This window comes from Acomys russatus, chromosome 24, assembly GCF_903995435.1.
Source record: "Acomys russatus chromosome 24, mAcoRus1.1, whole genome shotgun sequence".
In the NCBI taxonomy this organism is placed as follows: Eukaryota; Metazoa; Chordata; class Mammalia; order Rodentia; family Muridae; genus Acomys; species Acomys russatus.
In genome coordinates this window covers 16,569,387-16,593,797 of record NC_067160.1, presented here as the reverse complement: position 1 = coordinate 16,593,797, position 24,411 = coordinate 16,569,387, and the positions used below count along the sequence as shown (strand labels likewise).

Here is a 24,411-nt window from a genome sequence, read left to right as displayed (position 1 = left end):
GTCCCACCACCTCAAAGCTGTGAACAGAGCAAATAATCGGCTGTCCTTAGGAGAACTCAACTGACCGTATTAAGAAGGACAAGGAGACGATGAGGCTGTGTGACTGTGGCACCAAGAAAGTCCTAGAAGTTCCTGAAGGCAGAGGGAGGACACTCATCCACCACAGGGTTGGAAGAAGTGATGAGGAGGCCTTGAGGAGTGTGCAACCTGGCACTGAGTCCCATGAAGAAGATTAAAGAGAGTTGTCTCTGAGGTCTGGACTGCTAGCCTTCACTCCATGACTGTGAAGGCTTCTTGCTTGTTCCCAGTCTCTCCTTGAAAAAGAAGTTTTGGAGGGCAAAGTGATTACAACTGACATTTGGAAAACTGAAGGCCACCTCTGTGCAGGATAGCTGTTGGTGCTGGTCACTAAGGCTGCCAGTGCATAGATACTGCTGGTAATCTGCCATTATGTTCCTTCCCTCCCTAAAATAAGCAAGAGTGCGGTCTAAGTGGCACCAGAAGAGCCCTAAGTTTGCATTTCGAAGTAGGAACCTGGACATGCTCCATTAACCAGCATCCAAACAATTGCTCTTTAGCTGAAGTTCATCTTCCTTAACGGAGGTGTTAGCGCAGCTACTGGTATCTTTTCATGGACTTTAAGTCCTTCCACAAAATATCAGTGATAAGATCCCTTCAAGGTTCCAGCCATCAAGTAAGTGCCTGCCCCAGAATAGCCTACGCTGCACTCCAGCTAATTTGCAGGAGGATGTTAGCCCTTCTTCTTCAAACACTCTCCCAAGGTCGCTTACTTAGAAATCATGAAGTCCAAGAGTGTTACAGCTGGAAGGGATGGTAGAAATGGCTCTTTCCTCAATCCTATCTTTTTTTTTTTAAGTTAAGAGAGTTCCTGAATCATGAGTTCGATATCAGCCTGGGCTGCATAGCGAGTCTTGCTCTGAAACAAAGCCACGAAGAACTGGGCACTAGGAAGATAGCTTAGCGGTTAGGAGCAATTGCTGCTCTTGCAGAGGACATGGTTTCATCTCCTGGCCCCCACTTTGGGCCACTCACAACCGCCTCTAACTCCTGTTGCAGGCCATCTGCTGCCCTTTTCTGGACTTCGTGGGCGCTGTACTCACATACAAAAACCCACGTTCAGAATACACACATAAACAAACATAGTTACAACAATAAACCAAGTGCTGGGGATGTAATGCAGGAGTAGAGCAAGTCCTTGGCTCCACCCACAACTGAAGCAGAAAAATTAAGAACTATCGTGACTGACTACTTATGCCTGATTGGGGTAAACACAGACCCACTTTGAACTAGCAAAATGCTTTATCCAGTCTAGTATATGACATTGTCACTCTTCTGGTTACCTAGGATCAATGTGTCCCTGTTCATTGACGGCCATCCCCATCAGATGAAACTCTCGGTCGTTCAGCTTGCCCTTGACCTCTCCCACACATGTTTACTCTTCCATTCCTCCTTCACAACTCATCCATATCCCTCACTTAGACATCATATCTCGATGGGAGGTGACAGAGAAAACACACACACACACACACACACACACTCATCACTTTGTGGGGGCAGTGAGGTGATATGAAAGGGTGAGAGAAGTGATGAGGTCTGTGGGATCCCAGACTTTTGTCAACTTCATCTCAACTGGTCTATCTCCACACTTCTAGCATGACTTCTAGAAGTTGGTCAACCTGGTTCAAGACAGTGCCTCACCCGCCACAGTTACTCTCTCTGCTTAGCAGAGCGTCCCAACAAAGATTCAGCTCGGGAAGGCCTCTAGGAGGCCCCTTCCGTCACAAGGGAATCAAAGACCCAACAGTCCCAGCATGCTTTAACTCAGCCTTTACTCCGAGACAAGGAGAAAGCTGAGCTAAGAATTGTGGTGCATTTTCGCCTCTTCCTAGTGATGCTTTGGTGCTAGATTTATAGAACATCCGTTTGCAAGATGCACTGACCTTCAGGTAGGAGGCATCCTTTGAGCGTTGTTAAAAATCCATCACAGTCCTGCCAACAGGGAGGGCTGGTTACTCTTGTTGGGTAAACAGCTGTAAAGGAGATAGCAGCAGCTGCTTCTCAGGGCTGCTTACGAACTAAACCGCACCTTTGACTTTCCCTCTGCAGGGCCTAGCACGGTGTCTGCCTCGTGGCTACAAAATAGTGATTTGTGAACTATTTTATCAGTGTGATGCTCTTTAAATTTCCATGGAAGAGCTTCTCTGATGTAGAATGAGCCGTATTCTGGGAGAGGAATTGGCCGAGAGGTGTTTTTCTGTTGATGAAGACAGCATCTGTCTGGAAAGACAAGTTGAAATCAGTTCGGAGTATTTTATGACAAGCACCGGGGAAGTTATCAGCAGTCTCCAATTCTACAGTTGGGTGTGTCCTTGGGATTGCCTTTTGTGGTCCATTTGAGAGCGCTGGAAGTTGAATGTTTCCCTGGAAGCAGTAGACTGCTGGTGCAAGACACTTCGCACTACCTTTCTCAGTTGGCAGTCTTTCTCTAGCGTCCTGGGATTTTGAAGCGCAACCCCTTCATTAGGCATGCCGGGTGCACACTGTCTGAGGATGTTGATGGCTGCTGTGGCTTGCCATTTAACTGTTAGAGGTCTGATTTATAGTTCAGCTGGCCCGAGACCCTGCTTGGGAGAGGGCAGGACTCGTTTTCCTTTCCCTCACAAGGCCTGCCACAGTGTCACTGAACAAACCAGCAAACTGTCTGCTGGTCGAAAGGTCTAAAATTATGTTAGTCCTGCACTTTCAAAAATGTCATTCCTGAGAGGTGCTGAGGAGCCTTCTACGGGGCTCCTTGTAAATGCTGCAGGCTCTCACTTGATTGGGGTGAGGAGAGTGAGGTCTTTAGGGGCATCAACATAGCCTCTGGTTCCAGATGCAGAGAGATCTGAATTTTATTTTGGAAATAATGTGTTGAGCTCATAAGAAGACATTCTGCTCTGATGGAGGGGTTGAGAGATGAGGGTGAAGTGGGGGTTGGACAGGGAGAGAGAGAGAGAGAGAGAGAGAGAGAGAGAGAGAGAGAGAGAGAGAGAGAGGACATGAAGAGCTGAGGTTGAGGACAGAATGCTGAGAACATTTTCTCCTGACCTGCTGTTGAAAGAGGAGAAACATTAGTTTTCTATCACCACTATAATGATATAAACCCTTTCTCAAGACAGGGTTTCTCTGTGTAGCCCTGGCTGTTCTGGAACTCGCTCTGAAAACCAGTCTGGCCTTCAACTCAGAGATCTACCCTCCTCTGTCTCTCAAGTGCTAGGATTAAAGGCATGTGCCACTACCGGTTGTCAAAACATACATTTTTAAAAATTGTGCTGATTTACTTTGTGACAAATAGCTAAGACAGGCCAATCTATAGAGAACGAAAATTTATTCCCTAACAGTTCTAAGGTCTGGGGATACGAAGGCGAAGGTGCTGGAGTTCTGTGGGGACCTCTGACTCTCCTCATATGGTGGAAGGTGAGAGAGCCATTCTCTCTCATGTCATGAGTCCATTCAAAACGGTCAAGCCTTATGACTGAGCGTCTCCCCAAACGTTGCATCTCCTCACACTATTGCGCTGGAGACTCCATTTTTAACACATGAGTTAGGGGGCACATACAGACCATAGTGCTTTTCTTATGATTGTCTAAGACAGAAGTCCAATAGGGGGTCTTGCGGGGGTCTTAGGGCTTAAAATCAATATCTCCTTTTGGATAGTTCCCTGACACCTGAAATTTGAAAGGTTCCGCTTTGAGACCTGAACTTGCTTTTCCTCTCTACCTCAGTAAACCCCAGTTCTCTGTCACATGCTCAGGCCAAACACTTCGGAGTTACCCACAAGTCTTTTTCTCTTATAGGCCCACTCACCGTTCCTCCAGAACTACAGGCAGAATCTGATTATTTCTTGCCCCCTCATACCTGGCTCCGGCAGCAGCACTGTAGCTGGCTGTGTGTTTGCCTCTTGATTCTGCCCTCAGCATGCAGCAGGGGGTCCAGTAGACTGCCCCTTGTCTGCTCATCACAAGTAGTTGTTGTCTCATTCAGAACATAAGCCAGAGGCAAGATGCAGCCTGAGTGAACAGCCTGGCCAGCCTGTGCTCACCAACATGCTCCTTGGCCATCACACAGCAACTTCCTGCCTGCTCCGAGAGGCAGGATCAAGGTCAAAGGGGGAGAACTGGCCCCTCTTCAGCCTCTGCCTGCTCCTTTCTCCCAATCTCCATGCCAGTCAGGAGTGAGCTTTTTCCTGTGAGACTTACAACACTGCTAGAAACCGAATCCTCTGAAGGGTTCACGTTCTCCCACCTAACGACAAACCTGCAGTCCATTCTGACCCCACTGCTCTTCTCAGCTAGTCCAGAAAAGACAGCGAGTGGCACCTTCAAACTGTTGGTGAGGCTTGAGGGGGGACACAGATAATGTTGGAAAAAGGGAGACTGCGGAATATGGCGGATTTTACTTTTTGTTCCTCAGAGGATTCTACAGCACCCTTCCCCACCCCCTACCCCCCCACCCCCACCCCTCTGTTTCCCCCTCTCCCCCTCCCTCTCTCTCTTCTTTTCTTTCTTGTTTGCTTTTACATTGTTGCTTTTTGGAGACAGGGTTTCTTTGTGTAGCCTTTGCAATCTTGGACTGGCTTTGTAGACCAGGCTCGCCTTTAGAGATCTGCCTGCCTCTACCTCCCAAGTGTTGGGATCACAGGCATGTCCAAGCTTGAAGCAGCCATTCTTAAGAGGAACTGTTTTTTGTTTGTTTGTATTTAGCAGTGGGTAAGGAGGTGCAATTTGCATACCAAGTCTTTTCTTTAATGGGGGGGGGGTTGGGGGGGGGAGGCAGGCAGTGTGGAGACAGAGTGGTCTCTCTTCCACACGTCTTGTGCTACTTTGTACTGAGACGGTTCAATACATAGTTTTGGAATGGAAGTAACACATTTTTAAACATGAACAAATCCATCTGTAATCCTAGCATGCATGACTGTCACATGAAATTGTAAGAAATGAGCATGTAGAAGCATGCCCTGTGAGTGTGGGACCAGCCTCAATAACGTAGTTAGACGCCGGTTCAGAAAGAAAGGAAAAAGAAAAAAGTTGGTAAACATTATCAACTGATGAATCTGTTATGCACAGACAAGGCCTAGAATGCAAACATCTTATTGCTGCCGTTCAGTATTAGCATAGTCAACGGAACAACAACAACAAAAAAGGGGGAGGTGGAGTCTAAAGCTTGTTAAAGCCTCTAGGGTGACAGTGGGCTGATGTATTGTGTCTTCTTTTTGTCTGATAGGTCATTGCTTGTGAGCAGCAGTATGACTCGTCCTATGACGCTCGTTGTGACGTCTGGTCCTTGGGCATCACAGCCATTGAGCTGGGTGATGGAGACCCTCCCCTCTTTGAAATGCATCCTGTGAAAATGCTGTTTAAGATCCCAAGGTAGGACACCAGATGGCGCTCTTGACCCATCGGTGTTTTGTGAAACCGATCTTGAGGGGAAACTAGTTGGTATGCAATTTCTCTCCAAATTTGAGAAAGCCTGATTGTGAAATATGTTTCCCTTTCAAAGAGGAGAGAGGGGAGAGAGAGAGAGAGAGAGAGAGAGAGAGAGAGAGAGAGAGAGAGAGAGAGAGAGAGAGAGAGAGAGAGAGAGAGAGAGAGAGAGAGAGAACACCAAGGATAGGATGTTTCTTTAAGATCACACCTGTGAGAAATGGCGAGAGCATGAAACGATTATCAATTTCCAGCACTACAATTTCCCCGAAATGTTCACTTTTGTGCTTTGCATGAGAGAAACACAGATGCAATTCAGGACTAAAAAAATCAGTGTAAACACTGAACATTTCTTTTCAAGTATACTTTCTTTAGAATTTAGGAAATTTGGGCTGGAGTGGCTCCCTAAAATACATATTCATATGGTTGTATCTACATAGGTCAGCAGTGCATCTCCATGAAAAGTCCCATTATCTACACACCTTATTCTTCACCGCTGACTTCCGACTCAGTGGGGAAGTCTTCTCAGAGGCGTCTCTGAGGTGACTGAAACGCACGTGTATTTTCTACTCTTTGTGTTCATTCAGGGTCTGCACAAGAAGTGTGGTTCTTTCTCGGGAGCTGAGTTGATCTATGTTTGGGAGGTCAAACGCTGGGGAGCCGAGCCCAGCCTGTGTGCAGACTGATAGATAATGTGTGTTTTCCAAACGGCTCTTTCAGAGGAAGAGACTCCCGAGGCCATTGAATTGGTGTCACAATACACGTGTTGACCTTCTCTTTTCCGCACAAAAGCGCAGCTCTCTGCATCCTTTACACATTTCTGGCGATTGCAATTTGCATTTCTGATTAGTTCTATTTATATGCAGATGGGGCTCTCAAGTGTTCATCATCACAATATTATTGGTTTTATACCTAATCCAGATGTGAGCAAACCGACAACCAACATTCCCAAAAGCATATCTTCTTTTTGCCTTTTCCAAAACCCCAAAACCAAAAGATGGTGATCAGTGGAGCAGGCGACGCTTCTGGCGGTTTAATTAATAGTCTGGTGATCATTCAAAGGGGCGTACGCATGCAGGAGCCAATAGAAGCACAGGGAGCCTAAGGCGAGGAAAGGAGAAACAAACGGTGTCTGCAAGGACTCTCTGTGTGGTTCAGTATGTTACAACGCTTGCTCCCTGTGCAGCAACAAAGTTTCCCAGACATCAGGGAGTTTTATGACTTGTACACACTTTCAATAAGAGATTTACTTGGGTATATTTATTCTTTTTATGTGCACTCGTGTATAGATCAAATGTTCAAATATCACCTAAGCTGATAAATTCAAGGCAGCAAAGAAGGTGTGTGAGGTGTGTGGTGGTGAGGAGCATCAGTGTGCATGAGAGAGAGGGAGGGGGGGGAAGCATGCATTTGAGTCAACAGACCCTTCCTTTGCTGTGACAAGCATTCAGCTAACACAGCCTCTGCTGTCTGATTATCTCTACTCTACCACTCCCCTCCCCCTCTTGCATCTTGGGAGAAGTCTTCAGATCTAGATGGACATAAAAATAACTAACCCCCCTCTCCCTACCTTGCAGAATGGCTCACAGAATGAGGCCAATCGGAAGAAGTGAGTCTTTATCCTAGCTTAGGCTGAGGCTCTTTCCTCTCCCCTCACCGTCCTGCCTTTCTTTTCCCTGTTCAGAAGCTGTGTCAGATAGCATCAGATTAATAGTCCGGCAGATTCTCTGTGCGATTATTTGGACTCAGCATTTGCCATTGTCACAACTCTAATGGGCTGGCTTCACATTCGTGGGCAGAAAGAAGAGGAACAAAGAAAACAACACGGCTTAATTGTTGAAATTATATAGCCGTTTTCTTCCTAAACGCTGGCACAACTTTATGGGTTTACACTCACCAAGTTATTTCTTTAATAATTATCCTACTAGAACGACACAATTCTCTATGAAGGGTTACGGATCGATTGGGCTGTGTGAATGGCCACACTCAGAATGAGTGCTAAAAATGTATCTTTTCCGCACAAAAGGCTCTTAGATGGAGAATGAAGGAATTAAGCATTTACATTAAAAAAATTCATGTTACATTTATTTGTTTATTAGGAGGACACGAAGGAAGGGTGTGTGTGTGTGTGTGTGAGAGAGAGAGAGAGAATGTGTGTGTGTGTGTGTGAGTGTGAGTGTGTGTCTGTGTGTGTGTGTGAGTGAGTGTGTGTGTGTGTGTGTGTGTGTGTGTAGAGGTCAAAGGACAACTTTCACCATTCTGGTCCTAGGGACTGAATTCAGGTTGTCAGGCTTGAGAGCAAGCATCTTTACTCACTGAGTCACCTCACCAGCCCCCATTTACATATTTTTAAAATCCAGTTAAGTTACTCACTTTCGCACTTCATGAGGGCAGGTAGGGCAGGTGCGTCCTGCCCTGCCCTGCCCTCCCTTTTCCTTCCCTGCAAATTACATTAATGACTAAAAGTCTTGATTCTATTTGGCTTCAGGTTTTTGTTTTTCTATTTGAATGTATTTTCTTGTGTCCTGGAATTTTCTTTTTCTAACTAAACAGTAAGGTCCATTTCATGGTACTGTGGGATCTGGAAAATGCGTGGCTTCCTTCCTTGGATTTCCCTATTGGCCTCTTCCTTGCAATTATTTTATTCCTAGAAATAAACTGAGCAAATGACTCAGTGGGGGAAGAAAAGCAAAGCTTGACTGAGTCATGGAAGAAGTGACTTTCAGAAGTGACAAAGGACTGATGAGTGAATGACCTTGTGGTGACTGGAGAGGTGAGAGCCTAGGATGTCAATTCAGGCAGTAATTACCCAGGCTCTCTGGGCACCGTCAGAGCCATGTAGCAGGGCCTGTCTGCATGCGGTTGCTCTGCTTGCATGCAGGTCTCCTCTCTGCTCCCGCCTGCCCTCTCTTCTCTCTTGACCTTCACACCGCAAAGTGACAAACAGCCTTCGTGACCTGTCTTTGAAACACTGCATGACTCACACTTCTTCCTACATTGCGAACCCACAGAAATTGTCTACTGATTGGCATAGCATCTACTATTTGCTATATCTGTCAGCATGTGTCATCTTGTCTAATGCCTTTGCTCAAAAAAAAAAAAAAAAAAAAAGCCACTCTTTGACTGCTGATGCTGTCTGCTGCTCTTTTCCACTCCCCTGGTGCTAGAAGAGAGGAAAAGAGTGAAACCGGTTCTCTGAGCATCTATAGATTTCATTCTTACATGAAGATGCCATTTAAAATTCCAAAGGCTTGAAAGGAATGAATATATATTTATGAGAGATATATGCTTCATATATATCATATATATTTCACTTTAGAGGGGATCTGCTTCACAATTATAATTTCATGGATCAATAGGGTTAAGAGAAATGTGCAATTACGTTCGTCTCTTGGTAACCGCGTATCTTTCTTTAGGTCAGAGTCTTTAGTTAATGATTCCCCTTGTCCACTGCGGGTGGGTTCAGGAAGGTGATAGGCACCTGTATGGGTTACAGTGTGGGTTGACTGGACAAGCATTACAAGAACAATATTGTGCATTTATTTGTTTGGGGCTGATGAAGGATGCCTTTGATCAGTGTCTCATGACAAACTTTATGATTCCTCATTACTCTCTGTAGAAAAAAGAAAAGAAAAAAAAAAAAAAAAAGAAAGAAAGAAAGAAAAGAAAAGAAAAGAAAGTCCCCAGAATTCCCAACAGAACCCAGCCTAATCATTCCAGTGTCTGGAGCTGGTGCTTACCTCCCGAAAGAGCGCTCTCCCCACAGCGAACAGTCTTGGGAGGGGAGAACTTGTGACAATCTCTGCGTCATGTTTCCGTCACTAAATGTAGGTGTTCCGGAATCACCTCTCCCCATCTGAGTGATTTTCCCAGGGTTGCCATAGCAGATTACTAGAAATTCAATGGGTTTGAACAATCAAAACGTATTGTCTCATGGTCCTGCAGGCCATAAGTCCAAAGAGCAGTAGAGCTGTGCTCCTTCCAGAGTCCCCAAGAAGCTGCTTCTGGTGGCTCTTGGAGGACCTGGGCCTCCGGTCTTCTGTCCTTCATAGCCCTCTGCACTGCATCTTCTCCTCCACTTCTTCCAGGGACATAGGATCCCAACCCAGAGCCACACATCTCCAGAGGGACATTCATGACCCCATTGTCATTTCTGCAAAGACTCCGATTCCAAATGCAGTCACAGTCTCAAGCCACAATTTAAGGCAACATATTGACCAGCTTTTCTGGTCACCAAATCCCCTGTGAAACCAACTTGGAGGCAAAACCCCCAAACATCTAGCCAATGGGTAGTGAGAAACGAATGGTATGAAGCTTGCAGCTGAGACCTTGCAAGTGCTGCTACCTATGTGGCAGGCATCATAGATGTGAGCCACACAGTGACCCTAGGAGGTGGATGAGATCGCCAGTCCTTTTCTGGGTTAGGTGACTGAAAGCCCACAGAGGTTTTGCAGTTGGTCTCTGGTCTGCACATATGAGGAAAAATGCTCTGACTATGAGGAGCCTGGCTCTAAAGCCATTTTGTGCTAGCATGCTGAAATATCAACTCTTTCCCAATTTTAAGCCCGGCAGTGATGTAACCAGAGTGCATAGAGACAGATAGGACACAGGTCGGGGCTTTAAGAAGCTTACGGTTTAGTAGCCTGCCCTCAGTCCCAATTTTAGCTGATGTTAGCAAGCTGAAAGTCAGAAATTGCATTAGCACCAGTGGTTGTGTCAGTCAAGGAACTGGGAACTAGACAGAACATCGTCTCATAGGTACACAGAACATCCCTAAGGACTCATCAATTTCTGACCCCCAAATCCAGAAATCTGTCCCCTCTTCAAACTCCCCTCCAAGTGACAGCCTTTCACTTCCTAATTTAGAACACTTCAGTGTTTGAACTGAAGATTTGTAGACCATGTTACATAAGAGCAGAACGGTGCTTCAGAATAGCATTCTTTGTATCCAGAAGTTTCTGTTCATGGCACACTCTGCAAACTGGTATCTGCCAGGCCGGGGCTATTTCTGGAATAGCCACGTCTTCCATTTTACCACTCTCTTTTTTCTAGTTTTTCCTATTGTTTCTTCCATGAGAAAGCTTGCTCTGGAGCCTGGGGAAAAAAATCAAAGGCTGTTCCTGGCATCCTACGCTGGAATGCATTTTCTTATGAAAGCAGTGCTTCTAAGCCTCTGTTTAGGAAGAAGCCACACAATAACCAGCACTCTCTACTTTAGGTGTGCTATTGGACGTTTGTGTCTAAAAAAAGTTTTGCAGCCTGTTCTGAGGACACAGCCTACTTTAGAACATTATTCTTATGGGGGAAATATTTTCTAAGCGACCATTACAAAAACACTTTAGAAGTCTGGTTCACTGGGGACTTAGGAATGTGACACCTTTCTCTTAGAACACCTTTTAGCTTTGCTCTTGCAAACTCAGTTGAATAAGGCACAAAAATGAACAAGTGGGATGATGATGATGATGGTGATTATTATTATTATTATTATTATTATTATTATTATGTTTTGCTTTTGAGGAATGCCTCCTCCCCATGCACCCCACCCTTACCCCCTGCCCAGAGTTTAGCTAGAAAAAAAAGAGGGGGAAATCATATTGAGAATCCAGGGTCTGGCTCTTCTAAGATTGCCTGAACACTGTGAATGTTGGGGTTCAGGTAGGCAAGTCACCCTGGAATCATTTGTGAGACTCTGAAAGTTCTCCTCAGGGATTTGGGGACTACAATTGACTCTGGCTCCAAAAGAGAGTCCTGGGACTGGGTTTTCATCTTGCTTGGGCATGTGTTTTAAAAGGTACAGAGTCCTTTAGATTTTGACTTTCTAAACCTAAAACCAGATCATTCTGATACAGCAGGCAGAGGTCCTCGCCCACTGCACAGCTGTGAGAGGATGCAGAGGCAGAGGTCCTCACCCACTGCACAGCTGAGAGAGGATGCAGAGGCAGAGGTCCTTGCACACTGCACAGCTGTGAGAGGATGCAGAGGCAGAGGTCCTTGCACACTGCACAGCTGTGAGAGGAAGCAGAGGCAGAGGTCCTTGCCCACTGCACAGCTGTGAGAGGATGCAGAGGCAGAGGTCTTCGCCCACTGCACAGCTGTGAGAGGAGGCAGAGGTCCTCGCCCACTGCACAGCTGTGAGAGGATGCAGAGGCAGAGGTCTTCGCCCACTGCACAGCTGTGAGAGGAGGCAGAGGTCCTTGCCCACTGCACAGCTGTGAGAGGATGCAGAGGCAGAGGTCTTCGCCCACTGCACAGCTGTGAGAGGATGCAGAGGCAGAGGTCTTCGCCCACTGCACAGCTGTGAGAGGATGCAGAGGTCCTTGCCCACTGCACAGCTGTGAGAGGGTGCAGAGGCAGAGGTCCTTGCCCACTGCACAGCCATGAGAGGGTGCAGAGGCAGTAGGAAGCCCTGAGACACCAGTAATTGACTTACTATTACAGAATTGTTACAGGACATTTTCCCTTAAGGCTGCAAAGTACAAGGGAAAGAAATTAAAGCTAGACTCTTATTCTTGAAATGTAATGAGTGAGGGGTAGTGGATGTTTAATGGCACAGTAAGGATGGATTTTCCCCTGAGATTTTGGGTATTTCTTCACCAGCTTAAGTCGCTTAGCTATTGGCCTTTTAAGCAGTGAACCTTCACAATCCAAACTTCGCTCATAAAGCAAGTGGTACTAGGAGAATTAGCATCATTTAGCATTTATGGACTACCTAATAGCAGAAAGTTTTGATATACTCCAATAGAAAACAATTATCCTTTATGAGTCTTTCTTTTGGATAAATATCTCACATCCCACTTTCAGTTAGCATCTCTCAGGATGCCTTGGGTACATGCTCCTCCTCTGCCTCTGGAATACCACCCCCCCCCCCCCCCCCTCTTCCCCCCCAACCCCCCCCCCCCCACATACCCAGGACTTAACACTCCAAACCCAGTGGCTGGAGGCCTCTGGCAGGCATGCCCCGGAAGACTTCTACTCTATGGAACAGTTTCCAAATTCCATTCTAATTTGAACTGAGCAGCTGGGGCCATTAGCTCCTGTGGAGGTACAGCTCGCTGCCCCTCTGAGTCCTGGCAGGCAGGGAGAATTCAGTTTTGCAACATTTCTTTTGGGGATCAGGTGGCAAAGCCTGAGTGTGTCTTCAGGGACTACCCGTCGCCATGCAGGCTGAGCAAGAAGCTCACCCTGGGAAGAGGGAGGGGCCAGAGCATCAGCGTACAGCGTTCTCCGAGCTTTCCCCCTCATTACCCGGCTTTCATTATGTTGGCATCACTCGCTTAGGCTCAGTCTGACTTAGATCCTAAGTGATGAGATGGGCAAAGAGGATCGTCCAGGAAACGGAGCTCAAAATAGTACTAAAGGGACCAAAACCTCTGGCTTCTTCTCAACTCTAGAACAAGCAGGGGCTCATGGGAAGGATTAGCTTATAAATGCCTTCATGGATTGGCACAGTGGCAGGATGGTCAGGACAGGGGTGAAGGATGATAAGCTGGACACCTGGAGAAAGGATCTTCACAGAAGAAGCTGTCCGCTTACAGAGAGTTCTAGAGTCAGATAAAGCCTGTCAGAAAGACAATATTGACAATATTGTTTGTATCAGGTTTTTTTGTTTTGTTTTTGTTTTTAGAGCTATGTAACAAACACCCCCTGTTGTGGTTAATTTATAAGAATGGCCTAATAAATATTAATTATTAGGCTGTTGATATGATGACAGTCTTGTATAATCCAATTTTACAATCAATAAAGATAACAGATACCTGATGTATTTTAGAATAAGCCTTTACCTGGGGCAAGGCAGATATTACCTCCTAAGCTGTCCTCCATTGTCCCTCAGTCTCATCCCATTCCATCTGCTTCTGATAATTTCTACTTGGCTCCCTCCATCCATACTCTCCAAGTATTTGTTAAGATTGTTCATTTTGGCCATCTCTTTCCATGAGGAACTTCAGAGTTCCTCCTCTGGGCCCACATGGCTCTTTTCCTATCCCATGGCAATTCTCCTCATTCTTCCTCCTGCATCCATCTTTTCTCTCTCCCAAGATCCTCTCTGTCCTCAAAGGCCCTCAAACCTTAGTCACACCTATTCCATTTGCCGGCCCAGGTGTGTTGGCTTTTTATTGGTCAAATAGGAATAATTTTTTAGGCAAGATTTCATAGCAATACTTGGGGCACATTTAAAGACAAGCAAGCAGTAATTAGCACCAAAATACATCAGACCAGCCTCCAACATCCCCTAATTAGTTGCTTGATACAACAATACCATGCTTCTCAGGAATCTATGGTTCTTCTGGTTTCTATAGAGTGTAGCTAGATTTCTTCACACATCTGTGATCTGCTGGGGGTTGGGTTGGTGCAAGCTGGTCCAGGGTGACATAGTGTACTCTGTGTGTCTTCCCATTGGTGACAAGATTATGAGCAAAGAGTCAGGAAAGGGTAGAAAAATGGTGCAGTTTCATGACTGTGTTCTACAGCCAGTCTGTACAGGTGAGCAATTATTACTATCTTCCAGTTGTGTGAATTGGACCAAGTTTCTTCATGTTTCAACTCCAGCTTCCTTCCTCCCCTGCCAGATGTTGATAGAAATAGTACCAGCCTGGTGGAGTTGTAAGGAGCAAGTGGACAGGAGGCCCCCAAAATGATGCATGGTAAATGTTCATTCAGTTTGTGCTGGGTGTTCCTAAGGCAAAGATCTCAAGGGAATATTTACACTGAAAGGAATTTTCTTCCCCTTGTTGCTGAGGAGCCCCCATTCACAGAATGACACCCATGAGATTAATCATTTGAAAGTTCAGCTAATTGATTGATGACTACATTAGGAATTAAGAGAAAGTGGAGACAGATTCCTCAGTAAACTCCTACTTCCTCCATAGCACCTCTGTATGAAGGACTTTGCTATTAGTGTCCATCCTCACTGCTCGTTTGGAGTTAATAGACACATTGTTGGAGATAGAGACAGGCTCTGTCGCTGTGCTACCCTTGAATTGGTAGGGGTTGCCCATCAGGAAGTAGGGATGCTCTAGGACCCGACTCCCACTGTGTCTACCCTGAGTGGGGATGCTGTCATCTTAGAAGGGGCTTGCTTATCAAGTGTGTGGCAGCTTTGTGCCTAATTGATGAGTATACACTCTGCCTTGCCTGCCTTACCTACTCCTTGGAAGGCTCAACTTTCTCCAGGATTCTAGAATTTTTTTGTGTCCTTGGGTAAGGGGACCAGTAACAGAAGTCCCAGATACAAGGTCAAGGACTCACAATCGAGTTATCTTGTAGCCATTTTCTCTCCCAGAGTGCATTATTTTTCTCCAGTTTAGCCTAGCCAAAAGCATTGAGAAGAGGAAACAGACACCCAAGCTGGATAGGAGAGCTGTGAGGAGAGGCTGGTTGTTCCTGCTGGTGAGTTCAGGTTTCTTGGCCAGGAGGAATGAGGAGTGGGGGGGACAAAGCAGCTGCCCACTGTCAGCCGTCTTAAAAGACAGCTAGAGAACAGGACCAGGGTTAGAGGCTTGGCGAAAGGAAAATGTGCCTCCATTCTTCTAATCAAGGAAGAAGGCAGAGGCTTCAAACTACCATCTGGTACGCTGGGCTTTCACACTGGGCTAATTAATGACTGAGGTCTCCCCATCCCCACCCCTCCGGAATAGTTTGTGAATTTGAAAAAAGAAAACCCTGTGCTTACTAAGATGAACAAGGGCCAGTGCGAGCAAGCCTCGCCAAACACGTGTCCTCATCTGGTGTGACTGTAAGACTGGTTTTGATGTCACGTGTCTGTATTTTGTCCTCAGGGAAACTCTACTGTGTTATCTTTGTGGCCAAATAAGGAAGACACAGGCTAAAGAGTGGTGGTTGTGGTGGCTTCTCAGTCCTGGGAAGACTGTACTGAGAAATGCTGGCAATGCTGTCAGTGTCAGCACACTGAGTAGAATGTGTCCTCCAGGGTGGAGGAGGACTTGACTGGTGGTCTTGCTTGTGGAACCATTTGCAAATGTCCCATCAGTTGGAGGACGCTGGTGGCCTATCTGTCACATTTAAAGGAAGGGTAGTTGATATGTCATTTGATTGGTAGGGGTTCTAAAGATCGTCATTGCCCATCCTCATTTTGACTGTCCTAGCCAACTGGAATGGTGTTTCATTCCAAGTCACCACACTCACACTGCCCCATCGGGGGGCCAACCCCAACAGAGCTCAAACAGGTCTCCAGCTGGGATCTAGACACCGAAGGCTGGTTCTATTCTTGCTATGCCACCATTCCATTGTCACTCCTTGAAGGAACAGAACCAGGCACCACTCATGAGCAAGAATCTTTTGCACTGTGATAAAGGAGCCCCACACAGCGCCCTTGATATAGCCTGCAAGTGCTCAACAGAGGAGAATGACAGTAGCCAAGCACTGCAGGATGGGACCACCCACTGCAATGGTAAGTCATCCAGGGTGGGGTCCTCAGTCCTGTGAACTTTAAGAAACACCAGTGCCTGGATGCCACTCCTAGAGAATTCGGTTTAATTGTTCTGGGGAGAAGTGCAATCTCTCTCTCTCTCTCTCTCTCTCTCTCTCTCTCTATATATATATATATATATATATATATATATATATATATATACGTAATTGATTTTGCAAATGTATTTGTAATCATATTATTTTATATTTTCATATTCCCTGGGTGATTCTTAAGTATAAAATCTTTACCTTAAACAACTATTAGATCACTGTTGGTATTTTAAAGCTAGGATCAGCCCTGAAAATACTTGTGGTGGCCTTTTCCATACCTAACATATACTTCTAATTGAGCACTGAAAGGATGTACAGTGGCACAAGATGGCATTGTACAAGTAGAAAAAGAATTCTAACAAATTATCAGTGATGATGGTTATGGGCTTATCTGGGGTACGCACCCTTAAACCAGATGGGTTGAAGTTCTAACCTCCTATACTTTAGAGTGTGAACTTATTTGAAACTAAGCTCCTGATAGAAGCAATTAAGCTGAAATGAGGTGATTAGGCTGGTCTCCCTTTCCATGGGACTCGTGTCCTCATGCAGAGGGGTTAATTTGGATCTGGTCACAGACACATGCAGGAGGCTCACTCCCTAAGCTAAGGAACACGGGGCTGCCCAAGGCTGGAAGAAGAACAGGAAGACGTTTCTCTTGAAGGCTTCAGAGAGTAAATGGCCTCGTGGCTATTTTGACTTTGGACTTCTGGCCTCCAGATCAGGGAGACAAATTCCTGTGGTTCTAAGCCATTATATTTCTTCCTGCTGAGTTGTGGCAGCTGTAGAGAACAGCGCCCATCATTCTGAAAAAGTCTGTGACCTGAAAACCCTTTGAGCCACTGCTGCAGAAGATGAAAGCAGAGGGGGAAGGCAGAAGTCCAGAGGGAGTTGTTTACTGTTCTCATATGCTCTGACTCCCAGTGCCAAGCCCTGAACTAGGAAAAGAGAATGCTGGACAGCTAGCTGGTTCCCGTGGCGCTCAGCTTGCTCTCGATCCAGCCTCGGTGACCCACCACGATCTGGCAGAGCGCTGCATTTCTAGTCACTTCAGAGTCTTTGCTTCACAGACAGTCCACGGGCGTCGGTCCTCTTGTCTCTACCTTTTGTTCCCTTCCTTCCAAAGTTCATAAGTTAGCACTTCAATGTCTATTGAGAGAGAGAGAGAGAGAGAGAGAGAGAGAGAGAGAGAGAGAGAGAGAGAGAGAGAGAGAGAGAGATGGAGAAACCCCAGCTGGAACTAAATACATCTCTCAGCAGAGAAATAGTTCATTGGGTTGGTAATCCTATGTTCTCTAAATGGAAAAGAATTAAAAAAAAAAATCAATGTGCTGGCAAAAAATTGCTTGTAAGGAAAGACTGACCCCAGGGGACTGGAGTTTGCCAAATGAGTTTGGCAAAATGCAAGCCTTTCCTAATTAAAACTCTATAGTTCTGCAAGAGTATGTGTGTGAATGGTGACCTACTTACAAATGGACTCTAAGTTGGTGCCAGGACTAATTTATTCAATCACTTGATAAATATTTGTTGAGCATTTACTATGGTCATGTCCTGTATCAGGCATACAGTGAACAACTCAAAGACCTTGCTCTCCTGGAACTTCAGTTCTAGACAAAGAGAGAGATAAACAAATACACGAGTATATTATGATGTTTTAAGTGTTGATAAACGTCTGATGTGGTTTGGATATGACAGCACCCCCGTCCCCAAGGCTCACGCAGTGAAGGCTAGATTCTGCTGAGGGCAATACTGCGCGGAGAAGGCATTGAGTCAGGCTTGACGTCGGGGCCTGCTTGGAGCAACTGGGTGACTGGGAACATGCCTTTGAAGGAGATGGTGTCTTTATGTCTTCTTTACTCGGCTGCATGCTTCTGATGTGAGGCTGTCCTCACCATAGGCCTGCAAACAGTGGTGCTGGGAAATCATGGGCTGTGAAGCCTCTGATTGTGTGAGCCAAAAATCAATCTTTCCTTGTTTTCCTTGTGGGGTGGTGGTGATGAAAAGTCTGATAACAGCATGCTTGTCTGTGGGAAAAGAAAGTAAGTTAGGGGACAGGGAGAGACAGATGAGGTTGGGTTCCTTGTAGTATAATTTTTAAAATATTTTTTCAAGACAGCGTTTCTCTGAGTAACAGAGCCCTAGCTATCGTGAAACTTGTCTTGTAGGCCAGGCTGGCCTTGAACTCACAAAAATCCACCTGTCTCTGCCTCCCAAGTGCTAGGATTAAAGGCATGTGCCCGCTACTCCTGGCTATTATAAACTATAACTTAAAATAGTATACACTGAGGAACAGCTTCTCTCACAATGCAAAGAGGAAAGTCTCCATGGAGGAAAGGAACAAGCTAGGGAAAGGAGGTGTGAACCCCCTGAGATAAGAGCACAGTGGCACAGTTTAGCATAGCAACGAGGTCATGGCAGAGAGTGCCAAGGAGCATGGTGAGAGATGGCACCAAACAGGGGACAAGATAGTGCAGAATGGCCTCATAGATCCCTGTGGTGATATTTTTTTTCTGGGACAGAAATGGGAGGCCACTGTACCTTCGAACAGAAAAGTGACAATGTGGCTTCTGTTGAAATAGATCTAGCTGTCTTGTGGAGAACAAGAAGTTAGGAAAGGGGGCTGGAAGAGTGACAGAGTCATGACAAGAGACTCTTCATCGTGGGGGCAGGGAGACAGTCTGAGGCTGGGGTGGAGGGACGAGATAGAGTCGAATCATGGCTGTAACGATGGAGCTGATGATTCTATTGCTCATAGATAAGAGAAAGAAAGAGAGAAGACGTGAACATCTCAAGGGTTTTGGCTTGAGCAGCCGGACAATAGGAGGTGGTTGTGGGAGGAGCTGAGAGGAGGCAAGATGCAGCGGGCATCCATCTCAGTCGCTGAGGTGAAGATTTGTCAGCTACAAAGAAACCTTGAGTAGGCAGCTGACAAAGGAGTCTTGAGTTCAATGGAGACACCTAGACTGGAGACCCAAAGGGAGCAGGATGTAGTCAGCACTTAGTATCACAGCTGCGGGGACTCCTGGGGGTTCCTCCCAGGGGTAGAGGTGAGAACAAAGGGAAAACAAGGCATGGCGTTGGAGGAGGGACCACTGAGGTAAGGCAAGAACTACAAGGGATGCTATTCTAAAAGCCAAGGAAGCAGGTAACAGGGGGAGTCCAAGGCTTCTGAGTCAAGTAAGATGAAGGCTTGATAAAGGTTATTGATGGAGAGTGTCTTCCAGAGCCAATGCCTCTGGTCCTGGAATGCTCTTAATCAGCTTTTCAGGATCATTGACTTTCTCCAGCTTGTGATCAGTGCTCTACATGGTGCCACATCCTGCTCATACTTGTCTGTCAGGCAGGGAGGAGGGTGGGGGTGGGCATAGGCATGGGGGGGGGGATGGATAACATGGTGCAGTCAGAGGAGGTCTTAGGTTCTCTGTAAATGTCATAACTGGTCATCTAGAGGGGACTTCAGATCTCTGAGATCAGGACTGTGTCTCATCCATAACGCATAAGTTGATGGAAAGCCACTACAAGTTATGGGCAGCCCTGTGCACTTCATGGGAGCTTTCTGGTGACTTTAGGGGTAACATAGGACAGTGGAGGAAGGACTAGCTGGGATTAAGGGTGTACTACCATTCAGAGCTCACTCAAAGCTTTTACTAAGAAGATATATTTATACGTGGCTTGTGCTAAAAGGAAGAATTAAACAAAAAAAGTGAAAGAGCACACACACACTCTGCTCCACCTTTAGAGTCTGTCTGTCCAGTAGTTGTAAGTGAGTCAGTGCAAGGCTGGTGAATCCTGGGAGTGACAAGACATGGTACAACAGAATCCAAGGCTTATTACTTCAAAATCTGCTTATCTGTCAAACTTGGAACCCACAGCATAAGCTTAGGTACGACACATAGTTCCAACTCCTGCTCTCGAAATCTTGCCCTGTGTGAATGAGTGATTTCAAAGGCCAACTTTTCCTGTTCCTCTAGCTACTAGTGGGGAAGTGATCTAGGGCAGGACTCAGAGGCTCCCCGTGAAAGCAGGAATTGTGGCCCGAGTTAAGGGGAGCATTCACCATGGAGCTACCCCTCCCAGAGAGCCATTGCTTCAGCTTAGACCTGTGGTAGTCATCTTAGTTACTTTTCTCTTGCTGTGATAAGGTACCACCACCAAGACAGCGTATTTAAGAAAGAGTTTATTGGGGACTTGCTTGCAGTTTCAGAGGGTGAGTCCACGACCTTTGTGTTGGGGAACATGGAGGCAGGCAGGCAGGAGGCATGGTGCTTCAGCACTAGCTGAGAGTTTATACCTTAAGGTATCAACCGTGTAGGAGGAGGGGGTGGGGGGAGGAGAGAGAGAGAGAGAGAGAGAGAGAGAGAGAGAGAGAGAGAGAGAGAGAGAGAGAGAGAGAGAGAGAGAGCGCTAACGGAAATGTGCGAAGTTTTTGAAACCTCAAAGCCACCCCCAATGACACACCTCCAACCAGGCCACACCTCCTAATCCTTCCTAAAAGGTTCCCTCAGCTGGGGATCAAGCATTCAAATACATGATCTTATAGCCGCCATTCTCATTCAAACCATCACTGTAGGTTCTGTTGAGTGTGGATGGTAAATGTGAGAGAAAAGAAAGAGAAGAATTGCACATTGGGTATTATCTCAGCTAACCCTTAGCCCCGGGAACTTGATGCTAAACCAGTTTCCTAGACAGGGAGACCAAAGCCTGGGAGAAAGCTACAGAACAGCAACTCTCCATTTCCTGGCCAGGTGTTGCCTCCTCCAGCTGCTGTTACTAACAATTCAGAAGCGAGGAAGTCGGCTTCCACTTTTCTTCTGGTATTGCTTCTACAACTGTAACTGGGCTTGGGGAGTGAGTGGGGCTCGGGAAATGTAAAGGTGGTAAATACGATTTAGCTCTAAGGTCTCTAATTGGAAAGCGGCATAATCTTAAAATAAATGTTATTGCTTTGCTTCTCAACAATGCACATATTTCCTTTCGACAAAATGGAATCATATAGGTAGGCCATAAATCTCTCGAATAGGGCCCTCTGGTGCATACAGATATAGATAAATCACACAGAGAAGTCGGAGAACCATGAAATGATTCTGTTAGCATGTCATCTGTCTAGGATATATTTTCAACTCTCCAGCAGAAGGGGCCAAACCATGGAGGGAGGTGGCCTAACAAAGTCCCTGTCCCTTCTAACAGTCTCCATCTGCTGCCTGTGTCTAAGTGTGGGACCCTGCTGGGGGACAAGGACTCGTCAGCCAGTGTAACGAGTGACAGAGACAGGATGTCCCTAAGTGTGCTATCCTAAAACATACATGCACAATTTTTACTTATCTAGTCTTCTGAAGGAATTTTAAAAAATCTAATAGCCATAATGTGAATTAAAATCACAAAGGAATCTTTTTTTGCTTTGTGCCCAGTGAGATTTATAAGCTTTCCTTGAAACGATGACTTGGTCTTCAAGTTGTTTCAAATGTACTCGTAGTAACAGCAGCGTCACCCAGCGTCACCCAGCGTCACCCAGCGTCACCCAGCGTCAGTAGAAAGCAATGTGAGCATAGCTTTCTGGCTTTGGGAACCTTGTCAGTGGAAGCTGACTGGACAAATATTTTTGTTTCCTATATATTTTTGTCTCTTGACCCCAGTATGTATGATGTTACTGTTTCTAAGTGAACAGCAACAGAGAAACTTCACTTGGGCTCAGAACCAGACAAGTCTGCTACTTGAATCTATGCTAGAAATCAGATGCCTAAGCCTAGCATAGTGGCACATTCCTGTATGCCCAGCACTGGGGAGGCAGAGGCAGGAGGATAAAGAATTTGAGGTCAACCTGGGCTACCTAGGGAGCGCCAGACCAAATGGGGTTATCGTGTGCGACTCCGATTCAACAACCAAACCAATCAAACACAATGTGAGGAAGAGGAACACAAAGATATGAAAGCTCACGGGTGTGCTCGCTGAGAACCCCTGGCGGCAGGACCTAGTTTTCTGTGACGGAACAAGCCCAGTGGGCATCTTCTTGCCTTGTGATTCAGGGCGCTATGCAGTCCCTCATCAGCCGCAACTGAATCTTCAGTGTCCCCTGGAGGCACTGTTTTTTAAACTCTGTATTTGGGGTTCCTTAAGCCTCTACCTCCCTTCCAACCACCCAGCCCTGCGTAGAAGAGAAAGGTTAGAAGGGACAGGGGCTGTAGGTCTCTTAGCTACTTCCTGTTGGTTAGGGTCGTCGGGTTCTTTGGGAAAATACAATCTCAGTCATCAGGGTATCTAGCAGTCCAGCAAGAGCAAGTGCAAACGTAGCAGGACGAACAAGCAGCCTTCTTCTCCTCTGTCCGTCTCCTCCAAGCCCTCTTTTTCCTCTGGTTCTCGTATTTCTACTCTCCCAGAGTCCTCAGAATTCCACTAGCTCCGCCTGGCAGAGACCACGCCCCCCACGAGGTTGTTATCAGCTGTGGATAAATTAAAACAGTCCCACATCACACACTTGGGATTAAAACGAAAACATGTTTACATAACATTACTGAGATTTTAAAGAAACTAAAACTTCCACTACAGTCCCCTCCTAGTGTCCTTCCCTCAAAGAGGCCACCTCTCCCATCCATTCGCCATCACTCTCAGTCTCCTTAAGGAAGCTCTGACTTCATCTTATCAGCAGTAGACCATTTGGACACAGCAGGAAGCCCATGTTCCCCATTGTGCTGCATTCATCCACAGAGTAGGGTGACACAGGGGGTGCGGTGGACCACAGTAGGGAGGGATGAGGCGTAGGTGGGAGTCAGTAGGGGAGAGGGTATTAAGCAAACGGCTCACTCCTCTTTCTTTCATGACAGATGGGAGTGGTGTGGTGCATGCCCGTTCATTTTGAGACCCACTGCACTTGACACCTGAGATGTAAGAGCTGCAGGGCCGAAACCTGCTTTTTTCTTTTTCTTTTCCTTTCTTTCTTTCTTTCTACTTAGAGCTGAGACGAATGGGCTCCTTGCAGTGGTTTTCAGCTGTCCTCCTGCCTCCCATGAACACAGTTCCTCATGTCATGGTGACCCCAAACCATAAAATTATTTTGCTGCAACCTTATAACTGTAATTTTGCTACTGTTATGAATCATAAATCTGATAGGCAGGACGTATGATATACAATCCCAAGGGGATCGTGACCCCAAAGGTTAAGAATCACTCATTACTCTAAAGTCTGGCCCGTTTTGCTCAAGAACCATGCAAAGGGTGGGGTTCAAAGCCCCACTGAGAATTAAGAGGTGCTGAGACTGGAGCGGCCTCTTCTCCATGTTTCCTTAGGATCTGGAGGTGATGGTGGCATCAGAGAGTTCTGGAACCCAGGGTCCTGACTGTACATTTTCCTAGCCAGTGAAATGCCTTCTTTCCTCAAATCCCAGGACGACCCACGCTTGCCTGCAGGATTAACCCAGATCTTTCTATAGCCTCCAGGCCACCACGCTCCACTTCTCTTCTTTTGAATCTATCCAGATGCCTTTGACTCTCAAGTCATATCAAATAAAGCCCCTTACACAGACACGCCTGCTTGGCTCTTCCTGTATACACTGTCTCCTCAGTCTGGGATACATACCTCTCCTTGCTTCAATCTACACTTCTCACACTTCCCCCAGGACCCTGCCACTGTCCCCTTCGTGACTTCCTTCAGAACCCAGCTCCTATGTCACCTCCTCTGTGAAATCCTCCTCAATCCCCTGAAACAGGACAAGACATTTTTTGTGCACACAACCTTGTTTGCAACAATTATCTTGCCCACTGAAGTCAGACATTACTGTGATCAAAACAACTGCAATTTTCTAGGCCTGGTAAACCTGCTTTACATGGGCGTGGGGAGGCAGCTGGCAAAGCCACAGCTCTCAGTGCTAAGCTGGTACAAGGGCTTCCTTTGGAGATTTTGACTGAGTCAGCCAGCTAGTGCTTGTGACCTGGAGAGTTTGGCCTGAGATGGTTGGCGTAGATATCAGTCAGTATAGATAAATAGAGAAACAGAGGAGTAAGGAGGCACAAGGGAACAAGTAACAGATAGAGGGTAGGTTGACTATAGAAACCAGTGAGATAATAATGACCAGAGGATAATCCCTAGTCCCTGGCTTCCTCTTTCTCCTTCCAGCCTGGTTTACTCGAGCCCCATGTGAATACAATTTTGTTTTGTTTTGTTTTTGTTTTTGTTTTTTTATCATAATCAGAGTTTGTAAGTAAAATGCTTTAAAAAGCATTTTTCGGACAGTATTGGGAATTGAACCTACGCCCTTATGCATGCTAGGCAGGGGCTGTGCCATTGATCTTTACCACCGGCTTGTGTTTTATTGTCCATTTTATCATCTCATTGAAGTTGCCCAGGATGGCTTTGAACTCACTCCATAGCCCTAACAGACCCTGAACTTGTGGTTTGCCTGACTCAGCCTCCCCAATGGCTGGACTTACAGGCCTGTGCTACTAGGCCCTGTTGAATAAAG

The 24,411-nt window shown here is 46.2% G+C and overlaps 1 protein-coding gene across 1 annotated transcript in view; it reads left to right on the top strand.

Annotated features, from left to right (window-relative positions):
• Nucleotides 1-24,411, top strand: part of Myo3b (myosin IIIB) — a 334,536-nt gene that overhangs the window by 26,341 nt on the left and 283,784 nt on the right. Inside the window, exon 6 of the mRNA XM_051166432.1 lies at nucleotides 5,284-5,429. Coding sequence (XP_051022389.1) covers nucleotides 5,284-5,429 — 146 coding nt within the window. The remainder of the gene's footprint in view (nucleotides 1-5,283; nucleotides 5,430-24,411) is intronic.